The sequence below is a fragment of the Patiria miniata genome, unplaced genomic scaffold, assembly GCF_015706575.1.
Source record: "Patiria miniata isolate m_02_andy unplaced genomic scaffold, ASM1570657v1 HiC_scaffold_1, whole genome shotgun sequence".
Taxonomy (NCBI): Eukaryota; Metazoa; Echinodermata; class Asteroidea; order Valvatida; family Asterinidae; genus Patiria; species Patiria miniata.
In genome coordinates, this window is record NW_024037047.1 from 27,923,805 (window position 1) to 27,940,191 (window position 16,387).

General features: G+C 39.6%; 2 protein-coding genes across 4 annotated transcripts in view; one reads left to right on the forward strand and one right to left on the reverse strand.

The window, feature by feature from the left end:
* Positions 1–13,188, reverse strand: part of LOC119727512 (transport and Golgi organization protein 2 homolog) — a 28,581-nt gene extending 15,393 nt beyond the window's left edge. Inside the window, exons 1-2 of one of the 3 annotated variants that reach the window (XM_038199413.1) lie at positions 13,132–13,188; positions 7,274–7,557 (exon numbers count right to left, since the gene is read on the reverse strand). In XM_038199413.1, coding sequence (XP_038055341.1) covers positions 7,274–7,415 — 142 coding nt within the window. In that variant the 5' untranslated portion in view covers positions 7,416–7,557; positions 13,132–13,188. Of the gene's footprint in view, positions 1–41; positions 72–7,273; positions 7,558–8,681; positions 8,823–13,131 lie in introns of those variants that run through there. The other 2 variants (XM_038199421.1, XM_038199429.1) reach the window with 2 other exon arrangements.
* Positions 13,189–14,087: 899 nt separating this feature from the next.
* Positions 14,088–14,793, forward strand: LOC119732603 (lactose-binding lectin l-2-like). The gene is made up of 2 exons (XM_038206183.1): positions 14,088–14,403; positions 14,600–14,793. The coding sequence occupies exons 1-2, from the start codon at positions 14,088–14,090 to the stop codon at positions 14,791–14,793; spliced, it is 510 nt and encodes a 169-aa protein (XP_038062111.1).
* Positions 14,794–16,387: the final 1,594 nt, after the last annotated feature.

Sequence of the window (16,387 nt, forward strand, 5' to 3'; positions counted from 1 at the left end):
TTGAACACGGAAAATACATACACAGACAAGCTAGATCAAACCTGTGAATTAACTTGCAAAAATGTTCTTTCTCCATCGGTGTTTTCTTGGCATTTTTACGATGTCTTTCTCAGCATTTTTACGATGTCGATTCTGACCAGTTGACAGAGCACGTGCCTGCGCCTGCATAGCCATGCTAGCGCTAACATAGCCTTTCGCCCAGGCCTTCGTGGCTTATTAGAGCGGAGGAGTTGCGAAGACCCGAAGCGACAGGAGCAAAGATTAAGTCAACACGCGCGAGTGGCAAAGCCACGAGGCCTTTTGCAACTTGATTTTGTTGAATTATTCATAGTTTTTATGCAAATAAGAAGCGTGCTGAAGGTTAACCAATCACAACGCGGATTTTGCCTAGTCGCTTCCATTTTTAAAAGAAGGGTGAGTAAGGAAAACGTAAGAGCAAATAACTGTAAAATAAGTTCATACCCTCAAATAATTTGTTGAAATACCTTTATAAGTAAAGTTAAAATAAGATAATGTAATAACAACTACGCAGTCACGATCTCGTGGAAAACTAGACTCGCATTTTTTGTTTTTAAATTTTGTGCAAGCATCCGACGTGACGCGTCAACGCGTCCGCGTCGACGCGTCCGGGTGGTAGCCACGCACGCACGAAAAGGCTGATGATTGGTTGGAATTTTGCTACCCTGTTGGGGTAGCAAAAATCGAGATTATAAAGAAAAACATAAGAATTTCTCGACAAGTTGCAAAAGGCCCTCGTGGCTTCGCCACTCGCATGTGTGGTCTCCCTCTCCAGTCGCTTCGCGTTCGCCGCTTTGAATGCGGGCAAGTTAAGCCACGATGGCGTTGGTGAAAGGCTAGCGCTAACATCGCTTAGACGTGCACAGACTAGTTACCGCATTTTCATAATTGGCTCCTGCGCGGCGCGGCGGGAACCAGTCGTCGCCGCGGTACCGATGGTTCGTGTACAAACCAGAATGAGCCAATAAGACAACAGCGCCGATGGTTTGTGCACTGACGTATGACAGATACAACCAATGAGAGAGCATACAATCACTGGTGGTCATCGGCCCAGTGCATTGCCTAGCTCAGCTATCAGTGAGATTTACGTAACGTTGCGTAACAAAGTGTATGTGGGGGAAACTGTGGTCAGGGCCATGGCCCTGCACAAGGCCATGCATGTGCATGCTATCTTAATATGTTAATGTAACGTACACTTTGTACAGTTGAAACCTTATATTAATTGCTTCTATTTCCAGACATTAAGGTTTGCTGCATGCACTATAATATATTACTTGGACATGGTTGTATAGCAAGGACCTATGGTTGTACCATGGAGGAAGGAATAGAAAAATACAACTTGGAAAACGATAATCTATTAGATTATCGTAAACGAGAATATGCTGAAATGTAGCGCCCACTGAGAAAGAGAACTGGAGTTGTAATACATGCATGTCAACCGTGCAGACAAGTTCTGGGAGAGAATATTCAACCGACGGCGAGATTACTTACACCATGGAGGAAGGAACACCTCCATGCTTACACAAGCTAAAACTGTAAAAGATTTAATGTTTTCATATTCCTTGCTCTATGGTTATTCCAAATGGTCCGGCTGTGATTATTTTAATTAATCTGTTATTACTGATCATTTGTCAAACCTGTTTTATAAACCAACAAACAATCGATTTTTGTTCTATGCATTTTAACTGGACTGGTGGTATTACCATTAAATCCCATATTCAAGGCATAAATAGATATTTGTTGATGTTTGATGTAACATAGCATGGCGCCGCCACTGACGTGGTGTACTTTGCTTGTTCGTCTGTCGCGCTATCTAGAGCAACAGTTTTGTACTGAACCTTCACAAAAACCGGTATAATTTCATCGAGTTCTAAACACTCCCGTTCCTAAATCACGAGTTAATCCGATTCCTGTTACAAAGTTACAACAAAACATTATTTCGACATGATTTTCCTATTTTATTGCAAAGTGCATGGGTAAACCCTTTGAAAATATCCACCCAAAATGAGGAAATAATTTTCTGACAAACTTCTAGTTGGGTATATAAGTAGATCGAGATAATAATGGTTTATCAGATTTTATCAACTTTACAGAATTCTTCAATGGAATTTTCCGATATTTATTCAAGTGCGCCACGTTAGGGAACATTCAGCCGTTTGTGTGCCCAATTTCCGGATGCCACCGTTTTTGAATTTCGGAATATAATCTCATGACACCGAGATAGTATAAACCGCCGCAGTAATAAGGTGTAAATACCAGTATTTCACGGACTGAATTTGAAGTTTATCAACAAATAAGTTTGGCAACACTACATGAGGAAAGTCAAGGTAAACGTCGAAGTGTGCCAAGTTAGGAAACACCACTATGTAATATATTAAGGAATTGATAGGGTACTGGTTTTAAGAAATATTATTTATAGACTTTGAGCGCATTATTTTTAAATTAGAGATGAAGGAAGGGCATTTCCAAAAAGCAGAGCATGTCGAGTAGGAATCCCCTATAACATGAATTAATACATACATTTAATGAAAAAAGCAATTGCAAACAATTAAACATGTAAGCTGTACATGTCCCCCCCCCCCTCCACCAAAAGCAGTTCCTTTGCGCCACCATATTCCACGGAGCACACTTTCATGATATAATTTTAGAAATGTTGATACTGATTTCCGGGGCGGGGCAGATACGTGTTCCCTCACGTCCCCCTCATTTTGGCGACGGATAAACCTAACCCAGCGTAGTTTTTTTACTTTTGATGTAACGAAGGAGAAATCAAAAATGTGGGTTTTTTTTACCCTAAAAGAGCCGGGGGCGGAATTCGCCACCCCCTCGACTTTTTCCGCGATAGCCTTTAAAAATTTTTTTTCGCAACCTCAGCTGTTATGACTTTTTAGCCTCGAGCCTTGCGCATCTTTTGACAACAAAAAAATATAAAAATCATGCGCCGTGAAAACTGAATTTTCCCATATACGTAGCGTACACAAACCAGAATAACCATTCGTACATATGAATAATTAATTAGCCATAATTCCAGAACCCTTTGCCCTATAATCATGAAATTTCTTGGGTATATTTATGGAGAGTTGCTCTATGCATTTTCTTCGTCACTCGGGGGGGGGGGGGGGGGGGGCGTGAATTTGCAGCATGTTAGTGCCAAGAGAAGAAAGGGGTACGGGAAGGCAAAATAGGGGTGCGGGCGTGAATTTGCAGCATGTTAGTGCCAAGAGAAGAATAATCATTCGTACATATGAATAATTAATTAGCCATAATTCCAGAACCCTTTGCCCTATCATGAAATTTCTTGTGTATATTTATGAAGAGTTGCTCTATGCATTTTCTTCGTCACTCGGGGGGGGGGGGGGGGGGCGTGAATTTGCAGTATGTTAGTGCCAAGAGAAGAAAGGGGAATCCGTCCCCGGCTGTGAGATGGTCAAAATAACCCGGCCCCTTTAGGGTAAACCAAAGACTGCAAAAGAGGGATGCGGGCGCAAATTCGCAGCATGTTAGTGCCAAGAGAAAACAAATTGCGAGAAGGCAAAAGAGGGGTGCGGGTGTGAATTAGCAGCATGTTAGTGCCAAGAGAAGAATAATCATTCGTACATATGAACAATTAATTAGCCATAATTCCAGAACCCTTTGCCCTATAATCATGAAATTTCTTGGGTATATTTATGAAGAGTTGCTCTATGCATTTTCTTCGTCACTCGGCGGGGGGGGGGGGTGAATTTGCAGCATGTTAGTGCCAAGAGAAGAAAGGGGTGTGGGAAGGCAAAATAGGGGTGCGGGCGTGAATTTGCAGCATGTTAGTGCCAAGAGAAGAATACATATGAATAATTAATTAGGCATAATTCCAGAATCCTTTGCCCTATAATCATGAAATTTCTTGGGTATAAGTTTATGAAGAGTTGCCCTATGCATTTTCTTCGTCACTCGGGGGGGGGGGGGGAGGGGGCGTGAATTGGCAGCATGTTAGTGCCAAGAGAACAAAGGGGTGCGGGAAGGCAAAATAGGGGTGCGGGCGTGAATTTGCAGCATGTTAGTGCCAAGAGAAGAATAATCATTCGTACATATGAATAATTAATTAGCCATAATTCCAGAACCCTTTGCCCTATAATCAGGAAACTTCTTGGGTATATTTATGAAGAGTTGCTCTATGCATTTTCTTCGTCACTCGGGGGGGGGGGGGAGGGGGCGTGAATTTGCAGCATGTTAGTGCCAAGAGAAGAAAGGGGTGCGGGAAGGCAAAATAGGGGTGCGGGCGTGAATTTGCAGCATGTTAGTGCCAAGAGAAGAAAGGGGAATCCGCTTCCGGCTGTGAGATGGTCAAAATAACCCGGCCCCTTTGGGTAAACCAAAGACTGCAAAAGAGGGATGCGGGCGCAAATTCACAGCATGTTAGTGCCAAGAGAAAACAAATTGCGAGAAGGCAAAAGAGGGGTGCGGGTGTGAATTTGCAGCCCCGGCTGTGAGATGGTCAAAATAACCCGGCAACAATGTTACCAAGTGGGCAAATAATTGTTATTGAAAGACTTGGTTAATTCAATAAAAGTGTCAGTCATGCGTAATGCGCTTGTATGTATTTAGTGTATTTTGTACACTCCATGTTCCAACCTTTAATCATCTTAAAGTTACAATTATTCCTTAAAATATAGCATAAACAGTCATTTTACTCTTCTCTTCTCTGTATTGTTTTAGTGTTAATTTGTTGTCAACAGGTATACTGAATCTAATGCGTAATGTCAGCCACGGTAATGTCAGTCACAGAGGTTTATTTGCATATTAAAAGAAATCATGAAAGTTTTGCACATTTACTACATGTGTTGGTTACCCTATAAGCTAAAATGCTCGTATGGATTTAAATACGTAGACATTTTAACTTGAAAAGAAATTTGAAAAACATGTTTGACATTTTTTGGTTGCATTCGCTTTTTGTAATGTCAGTCACGACAGTAAACTACCACTCTAATTGGAAAAACTGAACATGAAATTTCAAATTTTCAATACCGTATTGTGTATTCAGGCCCCAGTAACTCCCATGCCAAACAATGGTTCAGTTGGCTTTAATTGTTTACACATAAGAGCTGATTTGATATTTAAAATTAGTAAAAATGTAATGTCAGTGACGGTCTTAGGCTTAGTGTAATGTCAGTCACAAAAAACGATGCTTTTTCCCATAAAAGCATTCAGGATAGCAATAAAAATCTGCCCGTCATTGTTTTCTTAGCACGGGGTCTGGGTATATTAACTTCTGTTGTTGACAGACGAGGCTATTTTAATTGGGTGTTAATTTGTTTGATATTAACAGGCATATTCATTCAAAAATTCATGATTCCCCCCCCCCCCCCCCCCCATCTTAGTACATGCGTTAGTAACCCTATTAGCTCTAATGTTCTAATGAATTTTGATCTGCAGCACTTTTAACCTGAAGAGAAATTTTAAAAACATTTTTGACATTTTTGGGTTGCATCGCTTTTTTTAATGTCAGTCACGGCACCAGTCAGGGCTCTGGAGTGCTCTGAAACGTGCAAAACTAAATCAGGCCAACTTTACTCACAGTTTAGCCAGCAAATTTCTCCAAAAATTCCACTGGGGCAAAGAAAATGTCCTCAGTATTTCACCAACCAAGTTTGCAGACTCAATTCAATTTTTAAAGGAGACTTTTCTTTAATATTTTGCACATGAGAGGGAAGTCAAGTGATTTCAAAATGGGGCTAAATACTAGACTGGTATACATGTTCAACCATGGTCCAACTATTTGAAAAGACTGACCTCTTCATTCAGAGTCAATAGTCTGGTGGCTTGTTGACTATGGAGAAATGTGTAGTAAATTGAGACTAGTTCCCGCTAGTTCCCGTTTTGGGACTCTCATACACAGTATTGAGAGTCCCAAATTTTCGGACTATCACGGCACTAAACAACCCCCAAGTCAAAAAAGCTAACCATGAAATTTCAAAGATTCAATACTGTATTGTGTATTTAGGTCCTAGTAACCCCTTTGCCAAACATGGTTCAAGTTGGGTGTAATTGTTTAGACATAAGACTAAGAGCTGATTTGATACATGTAATGTCAGTCACGGTGGAATTGCCCAGATAATGAAGACATTAAATCCTGTAGCTTATGTAGGTAATCTCGCCGTCGATTGAATATTCTCTCCCAGAACTTGTCTGCACGGTTGACATGTACATGTGAACTCCAGTTCTCTTTCTCAGTGAGCGCTACATTTCAGCATATTCCTGTTTAGATTTTCGTTCTCCAAGTTTCCGTACAACCATGTCCAACTAATATATTAAAGTGCAAGCAGCAAACCTTTGTCCAGAAATAGAAGCAAATAATTATAAGGTTTCAACTGTACAAAGTGTACGTTACATTAACATATTAAGATAGCATGCACATGCATGGCCTTGTGCAGGGCCAGGGCCCTGACCACAGTTTCCCCACATACACTTTGTTACGCACACATTCTCAAAATTGTATCCTTGTGGAGACATTCCTTTGTTCTCGTGTAGTAAAGTGTTGAATTTTGAAAGTGAAGTTTCAAAATGCTCTTATTTTAACCAGAATTAGTTTCCTTGGCTGAAATTTGGACTTAATATCCCTTTTCTAAAACTCTTCCATTTGCGACGGATCAACCCACCTCGGAAATTCCTAGTTTTTGAGTAAAAGCCATATATCTATTTCGTGAAAACCTTGTGGAGACCTATTCATCTATAGAAGTTGCCCTGTGGAGACCTTTACAATGTTTTGTTCCCTATTGTGTGTGTGTCTCCACAAGGATACGAAATTGTAGTCAACGTTACGTAAATCTCACTGATAGCTGAGCTAGGCAAGGCCACTGGGCTGATGACCACCAGTGATTGTATGCTCTCTCATTGGTTGTATCTGTCAGTGCACAAACCATCGGCGCTGTTGTCTTATTGGCTCATTCTGGTTTGTACACGAACCATCGGTATCGATGGTTCGTGTACATTCAATTAAATGTCACTTCTATCGAGAGTGTCCGAGTAATGACGGAGGTTTCTTTTGAAAAAATAGCGAATGTAAGTAAGAAAACAATAAATACAAGCATTTTTTTATGCAAAAGGGTTGTTGAGAGGTATTTTGTGAAGACAGACAAGACATAAGGTTTTTATTTTTATTTATTCAATCTTTTTTTGAGGGGGGGGGGGGGGGAATTGCCGATAAAATTTTTAGGGTCGCAGCCTAAAAATAGGGTCGGTCGGGTAACCGGAAGCAGAACTATTTTTTTTTTGGCCTTACCACTTATGATGTCAGAATTCGTGTCCCAAAACTCGGCTGGTTTGGTGGGCCTCTTGTAAAACTCATCTCGGTTGAAGGCGAGCATGAGACGATATCCGCCATTCCAGGGGTCTGGGTTTAACACAAACGCCGTCAGACACATACGTGCACTGTAGCGTCTTTGAATTCTCTGCAGAGTTCTTGAGGGAATGACGAGTTGGCACACAACATGAAGGTTAAACCAGTAACACTTTATTTAACTCTCTTTCAGCTGTTGTTGGTGCAGTGTTCGTAATCAACGGGACCTGTAAAAGAAGTGTTAAAATTACGATCTCTCGTGCCTTAGTTCCAGCAACTCCCCATTACTCCCAATTATTTAATTTTTAAAAACGTTTCCTAGAACTTCCTGGATTCTCATACAGCCTTGGGGGCAAGCTCACAATTTTGTTTTCCAAATTTCTCTTAGAAGTTTGAGTTTTGTCAAAAATTATTGCCTAAAATGATTTGCTGCAGGGGGCGGACTATTTTTACGTTGGTGGCAAATTATTGATGTTCAAATTTAACAAATTTGTCAATTCAAAGCATGCTGGATTATAGCTTGTGGTAATTTTTATAGATTGTATATATGCATTGTATATACCGGTAGTTTTGTTTTGCAATTTCAGTAAACGTACAACATACACATGAACCGGTATGTTTAACAAGAGAAGACAAAAAATCTAACAAATATAAAGAGAGAAACCAAATTAAAATTACAAAAAAAAACCCCGAAAAAAACATAGAAAATTAAAAAGGAAATCATTGGTTGTTTATTTTGCCAACCCCCAAGTGTCTATTCACCACCAGGCATTAAACCAATATAACCATAGCATTAAAATTAAATTATTTATTGATACATAACATTAAGTCATAATTTTGTTACAGTCATATACAGGGTGGCCCCCCCCCCCCCAAAAGAAGAAAACTACGTACTTTCGCTACCCTGAAACTCAAACAACCTCTACCAATGCATGGGAAATTGCGATAAAAGAAAAATGATAGCAAGATCGCCTGATTCGGTCCAGTAGTTTTTGTTCTAGAGCCTATTTTGTGAAACAACGTTTTGCGGTATTGATCATAACGCTTACAATTTTTGCTGCAGTAAACTATTACCCTTCCCCCCTTCCAAAAAAGAAAGAAAGAAAGAAAGAATTATGATTGTCTAATTGAAGAATTTATCTTTTAGTAAATTATTATCGAGTACGGCGAACATCGTCTAGAATGGAACAACCCTTAAGATTTGTTGCGAATGACTGATCCCGGTAGTCCATTGTGCAATCCACACGGACAAGTTCGTGTACGTGTACAGACATACAAGAGTCTCTTCTAGTCGAGTTTTAAAAAAGTTTGAAAAAATTAATTTAGGTATTTGTAGTAAACAAACACTCACCGGTGAACAGCGTACTTGCACGGTATAGTCCGATGATTGTTTTAACCATGGAGGAATTGTGTTAATAATAGATCAGAGAGCTAATGAATCCATGCGTTCTATACGGAGACCGATGGTCGATCACCCCTCGATGACCGCACCCAGTCGACTCTCATTATATTATAAAGAGCACTTTTATAAAGAGGTTCTGCTTATAAAGAGCAAATTCTGACGGAGGTCACAAATCTCAGGTTCTCTTTGTGTTTCTTTGTTTCGCTGTCCTTAAGCTCTATGGTCCCATCGACCTTGTTATAAAGAGAGGCGACTGTATTCTTCCACATTACCACCAGAACCATCTATGTACGTATGTGTACGGTGGTCGTAGAAAATTGTACAAACTTGCAGAGTCGGCTCACTCGGTACGGTGTGTACAGTATGTACACGTGACTGCATCCTACATGTACACATTGTATATTTACACCGTCCGATCAGATAGCGCTGTTTCCCTAATAGCTAATATTAATTAATAGCTATAATCCATAAAGACGTAATTCTTTCAAGACGTGTTCATTATATCGATTATCTTTCACCGACTGAACTATACCTGCATGTACAGTGGGGGATGGATTATTGAGCGTTCTAAATATCGATTGCCAGGAGTTACGCAACAGTAGTGAACGCTGACTCCCTTTATTGGACAATGGGACTTAATTGGCAGCGCACGGCATGTGCGGGAGCTTCAAAAATCTGTACGTGAAAGAAGTCAATGAAGTTGACTGACTAAACATGATTTCAAGCCTTAATACCCCTTTACCGTTGTCTGTACAGGAATGCACCGAACCAGTGTACCACCGTGCCGGACTTGTTTACAAAATCAAGGATATATATATATAACTAGGTCTTTTTGTGTTAATGCAATAGTATGTACTTCTATTTTATATTGAAGATTTAGAGTGTCATAAGGCAACTAACTTTTTTTACCCCAACAAAGTCCCAAAGTTGGACACGGTGCGTGATAAAGCCATACATGAAGCATTAAAGACCGTAAACATTTAGGGGATTATTGACAGGGCGTGTCCAAACACTAATTATATGACTGCTTGACAGTAGGGGTTTCCCAATGTTTAACTGTAAGACAACACCAACAAAGAAAAATACAACTGCAGAAAGTGTATACATGATAACATTATTGCTTGATTGACGTCATTTGTCAATGAAACACTCGTGTGTTTTTTAAATTTGTTTTTAAATGTATTCTTTGCAATTAAATCATCAGTGATATTAATGTAACGTTGACTAGTCTTTAATCGTCACTGTCTTCCTTGTTAACGTCATCTTCATCTAATTGATGGAACAGGCCGTCAAATTTGGCCTGGTGTTTAGATATGACCCGGCTGACAGCCGTGGGCAGTAGAATACCGGAATGATTGACTCTGTCTTCGATCTCGTCCACAATTTCTTGATGAGTATCATTATCTTTCAGATGTATGTAACTTGACGAAAAATCTTTGTATTTGTTGAAACATATTCGCTTGACTGCCCACAAGGTCTTCCTGTTGGCCTTTTCCGTGGCCTGATCTTCACTCATGCCCTCGTTGATGTACTTTTCATGTTTTTCACTCCACATCTCATCAATCGCTTCTTTTGCCTCTCCCAACCAGTCTAAATAGGCTGCATTGTCTTCCAAATCAGAACTGGACTCATCTTCATCAGATGATTCATCAAGATCTTCGTCTTCATCATACGTAGATTCAGTTTCATAGTTTTCCATTTCCGGATCTTCAAATCTACTGCTTCTAAATTCAGGTTCAGAATTATCCACCTCAACTTAGTCTATGTCGGATTCATCTTCAGCATGTGCATTTTCGGTATGTCTCAAGAGGTTAATCTCCGTCCAAAGCGTTTGTCACACTGGTGACAAGCATAGGGTTTGACTGCAGAAATAGTATTCATGTTGAAGCTTTGAAGGTTATTCTCCGAATGGTAAGGAACGGATGAAATCATTTAGTATATACATGTATCTACTTATTTGGTTATTCATTTCGTTACTCATTTACTCATTTCGTTACTCATTTACTCATTTCGTTACTCATTTACTCAGTTTGTTACTCATTTACTCATTTCGTTACTCATTCACTCATTTGCTACTCATTTGGTTACTCATTTTGTCACTTATTTGGTTACTCATTTGCTACTCATTCACTCATTTGCCACTCATTTGATTACTCACTCACTCATTTGCTACTCATTTGATTACTCATTCACTCATTTGCAACTCATTTACTCAGTTCGTTACTCATTCACTCATTTGCCACTCATTCACTCATTTGCTACTTATTTGGTTACTCATTCACTCATTTGCTACTCATTTCGTTACACATTTACTCAGTTCGTTACTCATTCACTCATTTGCTACTCATTTGATTACTCATTTCGTTACTCATTTACTCATTTCGTTACTCATTTACTCATTTCGTTACTCATTTACTCATTTCGTTACTCATTTACTCATTTCGTTACTCATCATTACTCATCATTTAGTCAAATGAGTAAATGAGTAACGAAATGAGTAAATGAGTAAATCTATAAGTGCGTTAAAACATTGCCCCCATTCACAAAATTTGTTTTCCTCTAAATGTCTATACATAGCGGCTCTTGATAGACCGAGATTCATCATTAACTTCTCCCAAGGTCGCTCGCACTCTCCATTTTTACCAGAGTAAAAACATTTTTTCACAAGATTTCCAGCTAGTCGGCTTAATTGGCGCTCTGTTGGTGTGGCCTGCATTTTGCTTTTATTATTCACTGTTTGCACACTGCTTTGAATGAATACAAATGATAGTCATGGTCATTTCAAACGTTTGACATTAATCTTTGTCCGATAATCCGGCTCAAGTCTCCCTTTGTTCGCTATTCCGGTTCAGGTCTTCCTCTGTCCACTATTCCATCTAGCGGGGTGGGCTGCCCCCTTTGTCCAATACATTTTTTAGACCCATCCCTTGTCCGGTAAAACTTACATACGCCCATGCGCTCTTTTATTATGCTAACATCATCCATCGATATGCTAATTAGTTTCATTGATATGCAAATGAGTCAATTGTCTTTGTGCATTATGCATAACATTCTTTTGTCTTGTCCGATGAAGACCCAACACACTACTGTCATTTTGTCCTGTTGAACACGTTGAATTACTAAACTGTGCCCGCGAATTAAGACTTACATATTATACATTGTAATTGGAATGAGGGATTAACAATACTGTTACGTAATAATCCCCTCCCCCCCCCCCCCGTGAAAGATACAGTGTGCCTCACAAAATAGGTTCTGCAGCAAAAACTACTCAACCGAATCAAGAGATCTCGGTATCATAGATCTTCTTAATAGATTCTCCAATCTCCATCTATTAGTACAGGTGGTTTGCGTCTTAAGGTAGTGGAAGTATCGCCGTATATCCGGTGCTGGTGACAGCTTAAACCTTCAGGTTCATATTGAATAGATTTTACCAGCTCTGTAACTTTTAAGTCCCCTGTTTTGCATGCCACACAGAATGTATACATTACATTGATCGTGCAGTAAACTACCCATAATAAGTTGCATTTCCTCCATATCAGAAATTAGCTATCCCAGTGCTGGTGAATAGGGTGGACAGTACGAGCCAAATGATTGATTGAAGGGGCATGCAAAGAATTTTCTGAGGAACACACTTCGTGCAACTTTCTACTCCTCTTAAATGTATAAAAACTACATATTTGACATCCCTTTTGGTAAATTTGATTGAAAAGTGCACTCCTTTAATTTTTGTCTTTGAACATTTGAAACTGTCCATGCTTTTCCGAACAACTGAGGGCGCTTTACTGTGATGTCATTCCAGGATCGAAGACACTATTCAGTTTCTTGTTCTAATTGTAAATCCAACATTTACTTAAAACATTTGTGGGAGAGGGTTGCTTGATTGGCTTACTGCAACGTACATACACGACAACGGACCACCAAATGGAGAACAAAATTTACGACAGCAAAATATCCAAACTTCTAGCAACATTTTGTGCTGAAAGCAGTTTTCACCCGGAATGACATCACAATTTGGCCCTAGTATTAAAAAAACCAACATAAGCACCAAAATACCCTTTAAAATGGCAAAACAGAATTTGAAAACAATGTGAAATGGACACAAAGGTGCATTTTCAAGTTTTGCATTTTAAAAAATTACATTACGTCCTTTAAAGACTACACGTAATGCTGTCATGGCTGTGACAGCCATTTTCTGTGGTGGCACCAGGCTCCAGCAATTCGCGCTCAGGTACGCACTCCGCGCTCCCTCGACCAATAGGGTTATCAAAACGGGCGCGCACCTCGTCTTCAAGAAAGCGTGTGGCATGCGCGCAGACGTGGAGCCACCTCAAAATTGGCTTTTACATGTGTTCGTCAATTTTAACTACAGGAAGAAAAAGTGAAAGAATATGAACCATACCACAGAGAAATTGATGCAAAATCCCACAGCTGCGGGAATGCCGACGGCAGATGGAATGGAGTGAGGTTTTCTGATGATTATGCGAGGATTGTGGTTTGTTGATTGGTAGCTGCTGGCGGTGTTGTAGCACGGCCCAACGCTCTGGGAAGTAATAGATGCAAGGGATTGCCCTTGAATTTCAAAGCAAGCTCCGCTGTCACGCCGCGACTTATCTTTTAGCAATTTTTTGTGTGGTTTTGTTTTTTAGGTAGCAAAGTTGATAATCTATTCTTTATGAAGCGGACGTTGTGTATTATTTAACTTTTCTTATTATTTTTGTCTTTAATTACTACCATTTAATCATCTCTAGGTTTAGAAAATATTTTATCCTCATTATCTAGCTCAGACCATGTACTTGTACAATTTAGATGTACAATTTATTGTAAGATCCCTTGACCACAGTCCCCGACCCCTGTATGATGGAGGAGCAGAATGCCCTTGAACTTGAAACTTTTTAAGTTCAAATCGAAACCCAGCAGCGCCATCTCAAATTGGAGCAGAAAAGACGAGAAATTGAGCTGAAGGTGAAATATGCCAGAGCCGATGCTCTTGCAAGGACATATGCTGAAGCTGAGGAGGCAAATTCAGAAGTGTGCTTCAAAACAAACCCTTCACCCCAACCTACACCGAAGCACCCTCTGGAACATGAGCATACCCCATTGCAGTTTACACAGCCCAGTTATGTACCAACACCATTCACCATTCCCACACCCGCTGCTGCTCCGCCCTCAACGCGCAGGGTCTATTGTCTAAGATACAAAAGAAGGAGTTTCCATCGTGTCTTGGTATCATATCTCCACTCTTAATTAAAAGAAAATGAGGACCAGTGCTGCGATATTTTTCTGTTTCGATGATTCAACACGATACGCAGTCATCATTTCAGAACCAGACACCAGTTGAGTGAGGCCTGAGAGATGATGGTGTCTGAACGGTTCATCTTTGGCTTGATAAGCCTTCATCTGATCATGGGTTGCACTGGTGGTGACGACATGTGTAAGGCCTCCATTGGTGGTCGTAGAGGGGCGTGTCCTTCTACTTGGATCCAGTGGGGCGGCAAATGCTACAAAGTCATCACTGAGCACCTGACATGGATTGAGTCAAAAGATGAGTGCACCAAGATGGGAGGTGCCATGGTCGTGCCACAGTCTCAGAAGAAAACTGATTTCCTCGTGGCGCTAGTGCCCGAGGCTGCATACCTGTTTTGGATCAATTGCAACGATCTAGAGGAAAAAGGTTTGTTGGAAAAAAATGTTTTAAGGAATTTGTAGGAGATGCAAAAAGAATCGGGAGGCACAAACATTACATAATTTCAAAAAAAAAAAGATCAAAGAGGTTTCGTTTGAAGAGTCATAATTGTTTATCGATTCCTACATCCTCATGTGTTTACTATTTTTTCTTTATTTTTTATCTATATATATATTTTTTATAGATACTTGGAAGTGTCAGGATGGTACTGATGAGGTGGAGTTCAGGAATTGGGACCCTTTAAACAGCCAACCTGACAACTGGGGGCATAATGAGCACTGTGCTGGGGTATGGTCAGGAGGGAAATGGAACGACTTCCAATGTGATACGACACTCCCTGCAATATGCATCCGACCTGCACCACAGCTGCACTTTTAAGAACCCAACGTCATAAACTGGTCAATTATAATCTCCTTGCGACAATAGAGATTCCAAACAGCTATCGAAATCGCAATACAAAAACTCATTCTGACCACTATAGGTTGCCCTTGTCAAAACGCATCCATACAAATGACTGTAAAGATAATCAGTTAGTAAATAATTCTATGTCAAAGTCTTGTGATGTCAGTAAGAAAATGTAATAAATGACAAACGCTGTTTTATTTTAGAACTCAGATCATATGCATCTGCATCTATAGACATTTCTGTCATTGACAATGAAATATTTAGATGTAGAAAGTGCTTATTTGTGAATTTTAAACTTTCCTTTTTATTTAAGGCACAAAATGAAACTGTTATTGAAGTTACAAAGTAATTATATACACCTATATTAAGTTACATTCTTAGAGTTAAAAGGTAGAATTCACCTTTTGAAGCGAACTTCACATCAAATTACCAAAATAAAAGCTGAAAACAAGTATGTTTCAATAATATGATAATAATTATGTGGTCCAAGATTGAATCCAGCAGGCAGCTGAAACAAAAACAGTGAGAAATTGTGAAACAAATTCTTTTTTTCCGGCAATCTAATAAAATGGTACTTAGTAAACGAAACTCCTAAACTGTCTGCAAAGAGTATCAAATCATTTCAAAGTATTCTCTTGCAATCTGCAATCTTTAATTTCAGAGGCGTCAATTAATTCAGGGAGATAAAAGTGATTTTTATTTGAGATTTGGTAGAAATGAGTGATAAGGAGAATCGACTAAAGAGTGTCGGATCCAGAATGTTTCAAAATGAAGTGGGAGGGGCCGGGTGGCTGAGTTTTTTTTTAAGTCCAAGATTTGTCAAAGGGGAGGGAATGAAGGGGCGGATGAGGCGTTGCGGTCAACACATAAAAAGACCAAAGGCCTGAATCAAGATTTGCAATGAGGGATGACGTTATTCTGGGAACTTAAGGACAATTAAGGTTTTTTCTTCTTCATTTGTTCGGGGTGGGCGTGGGGGTTGAGGGTCCCCCTCCTTTTTGATACCTTTTGAAAATAAAGAGTTTATCGGCGTCAATATAATTTTTGGTGACACAGACAAAACTGCAAAAATGAAGTCACGGTGTCCAGATAATCGGCCTTACTATTAAACAGAAAAAAAACATCTCACCTATGTCACACGATAACTCTAAAACTATTTGTTTTATTGGATTGGAATTCTTCCTAGAGGTTTAGCATGACTGGCAACACAAGCAGATTAAATATTGAGAGAAAACACACAGATTATTGGCGTCGATGTAATATTTAGTAACACGGACAAAACCCATCCAAAGTGAAGTCACGGTCTACAGAAAATCGGCCATACTATTAAACAGAAAAACAATCATACCTATGTCACACGATAACTATTTTTTGTGTGTATTTTATTGGGTTTAAATATTGCCTAACTGTTCAGCATGACTGACAACACAAGCCTGTTTAATATAGAGTAAAATTATAGAGTTTACCGACGTCAATATGTATTTTTTGTGTAGGGGGGCCTAACCAAAACAAAACTGCCAAATGTAGTCACGGTGATCAGATAATCGGCCTTACTATTCAAACAGAA

What these genes read in the sequence shown, in the direction of transcription:
- LOC119732603 (XM_038206183.1), top strand. Translation starts at nt 14,088, where the DNA reads ATGGTGTCTGAACGGTTCATCTTTGGCTTGATAAGCCTTCATCTGATC. An exon ending in CAACGATCTAGAGGAAAAAG is followed by an intron (nt 14,404 to 14,599) that starts GTTTGTTGGAAA and finishes TATTTTTTATAG; the next exon opens with ATACTTGGAAGTGTCAGGAT.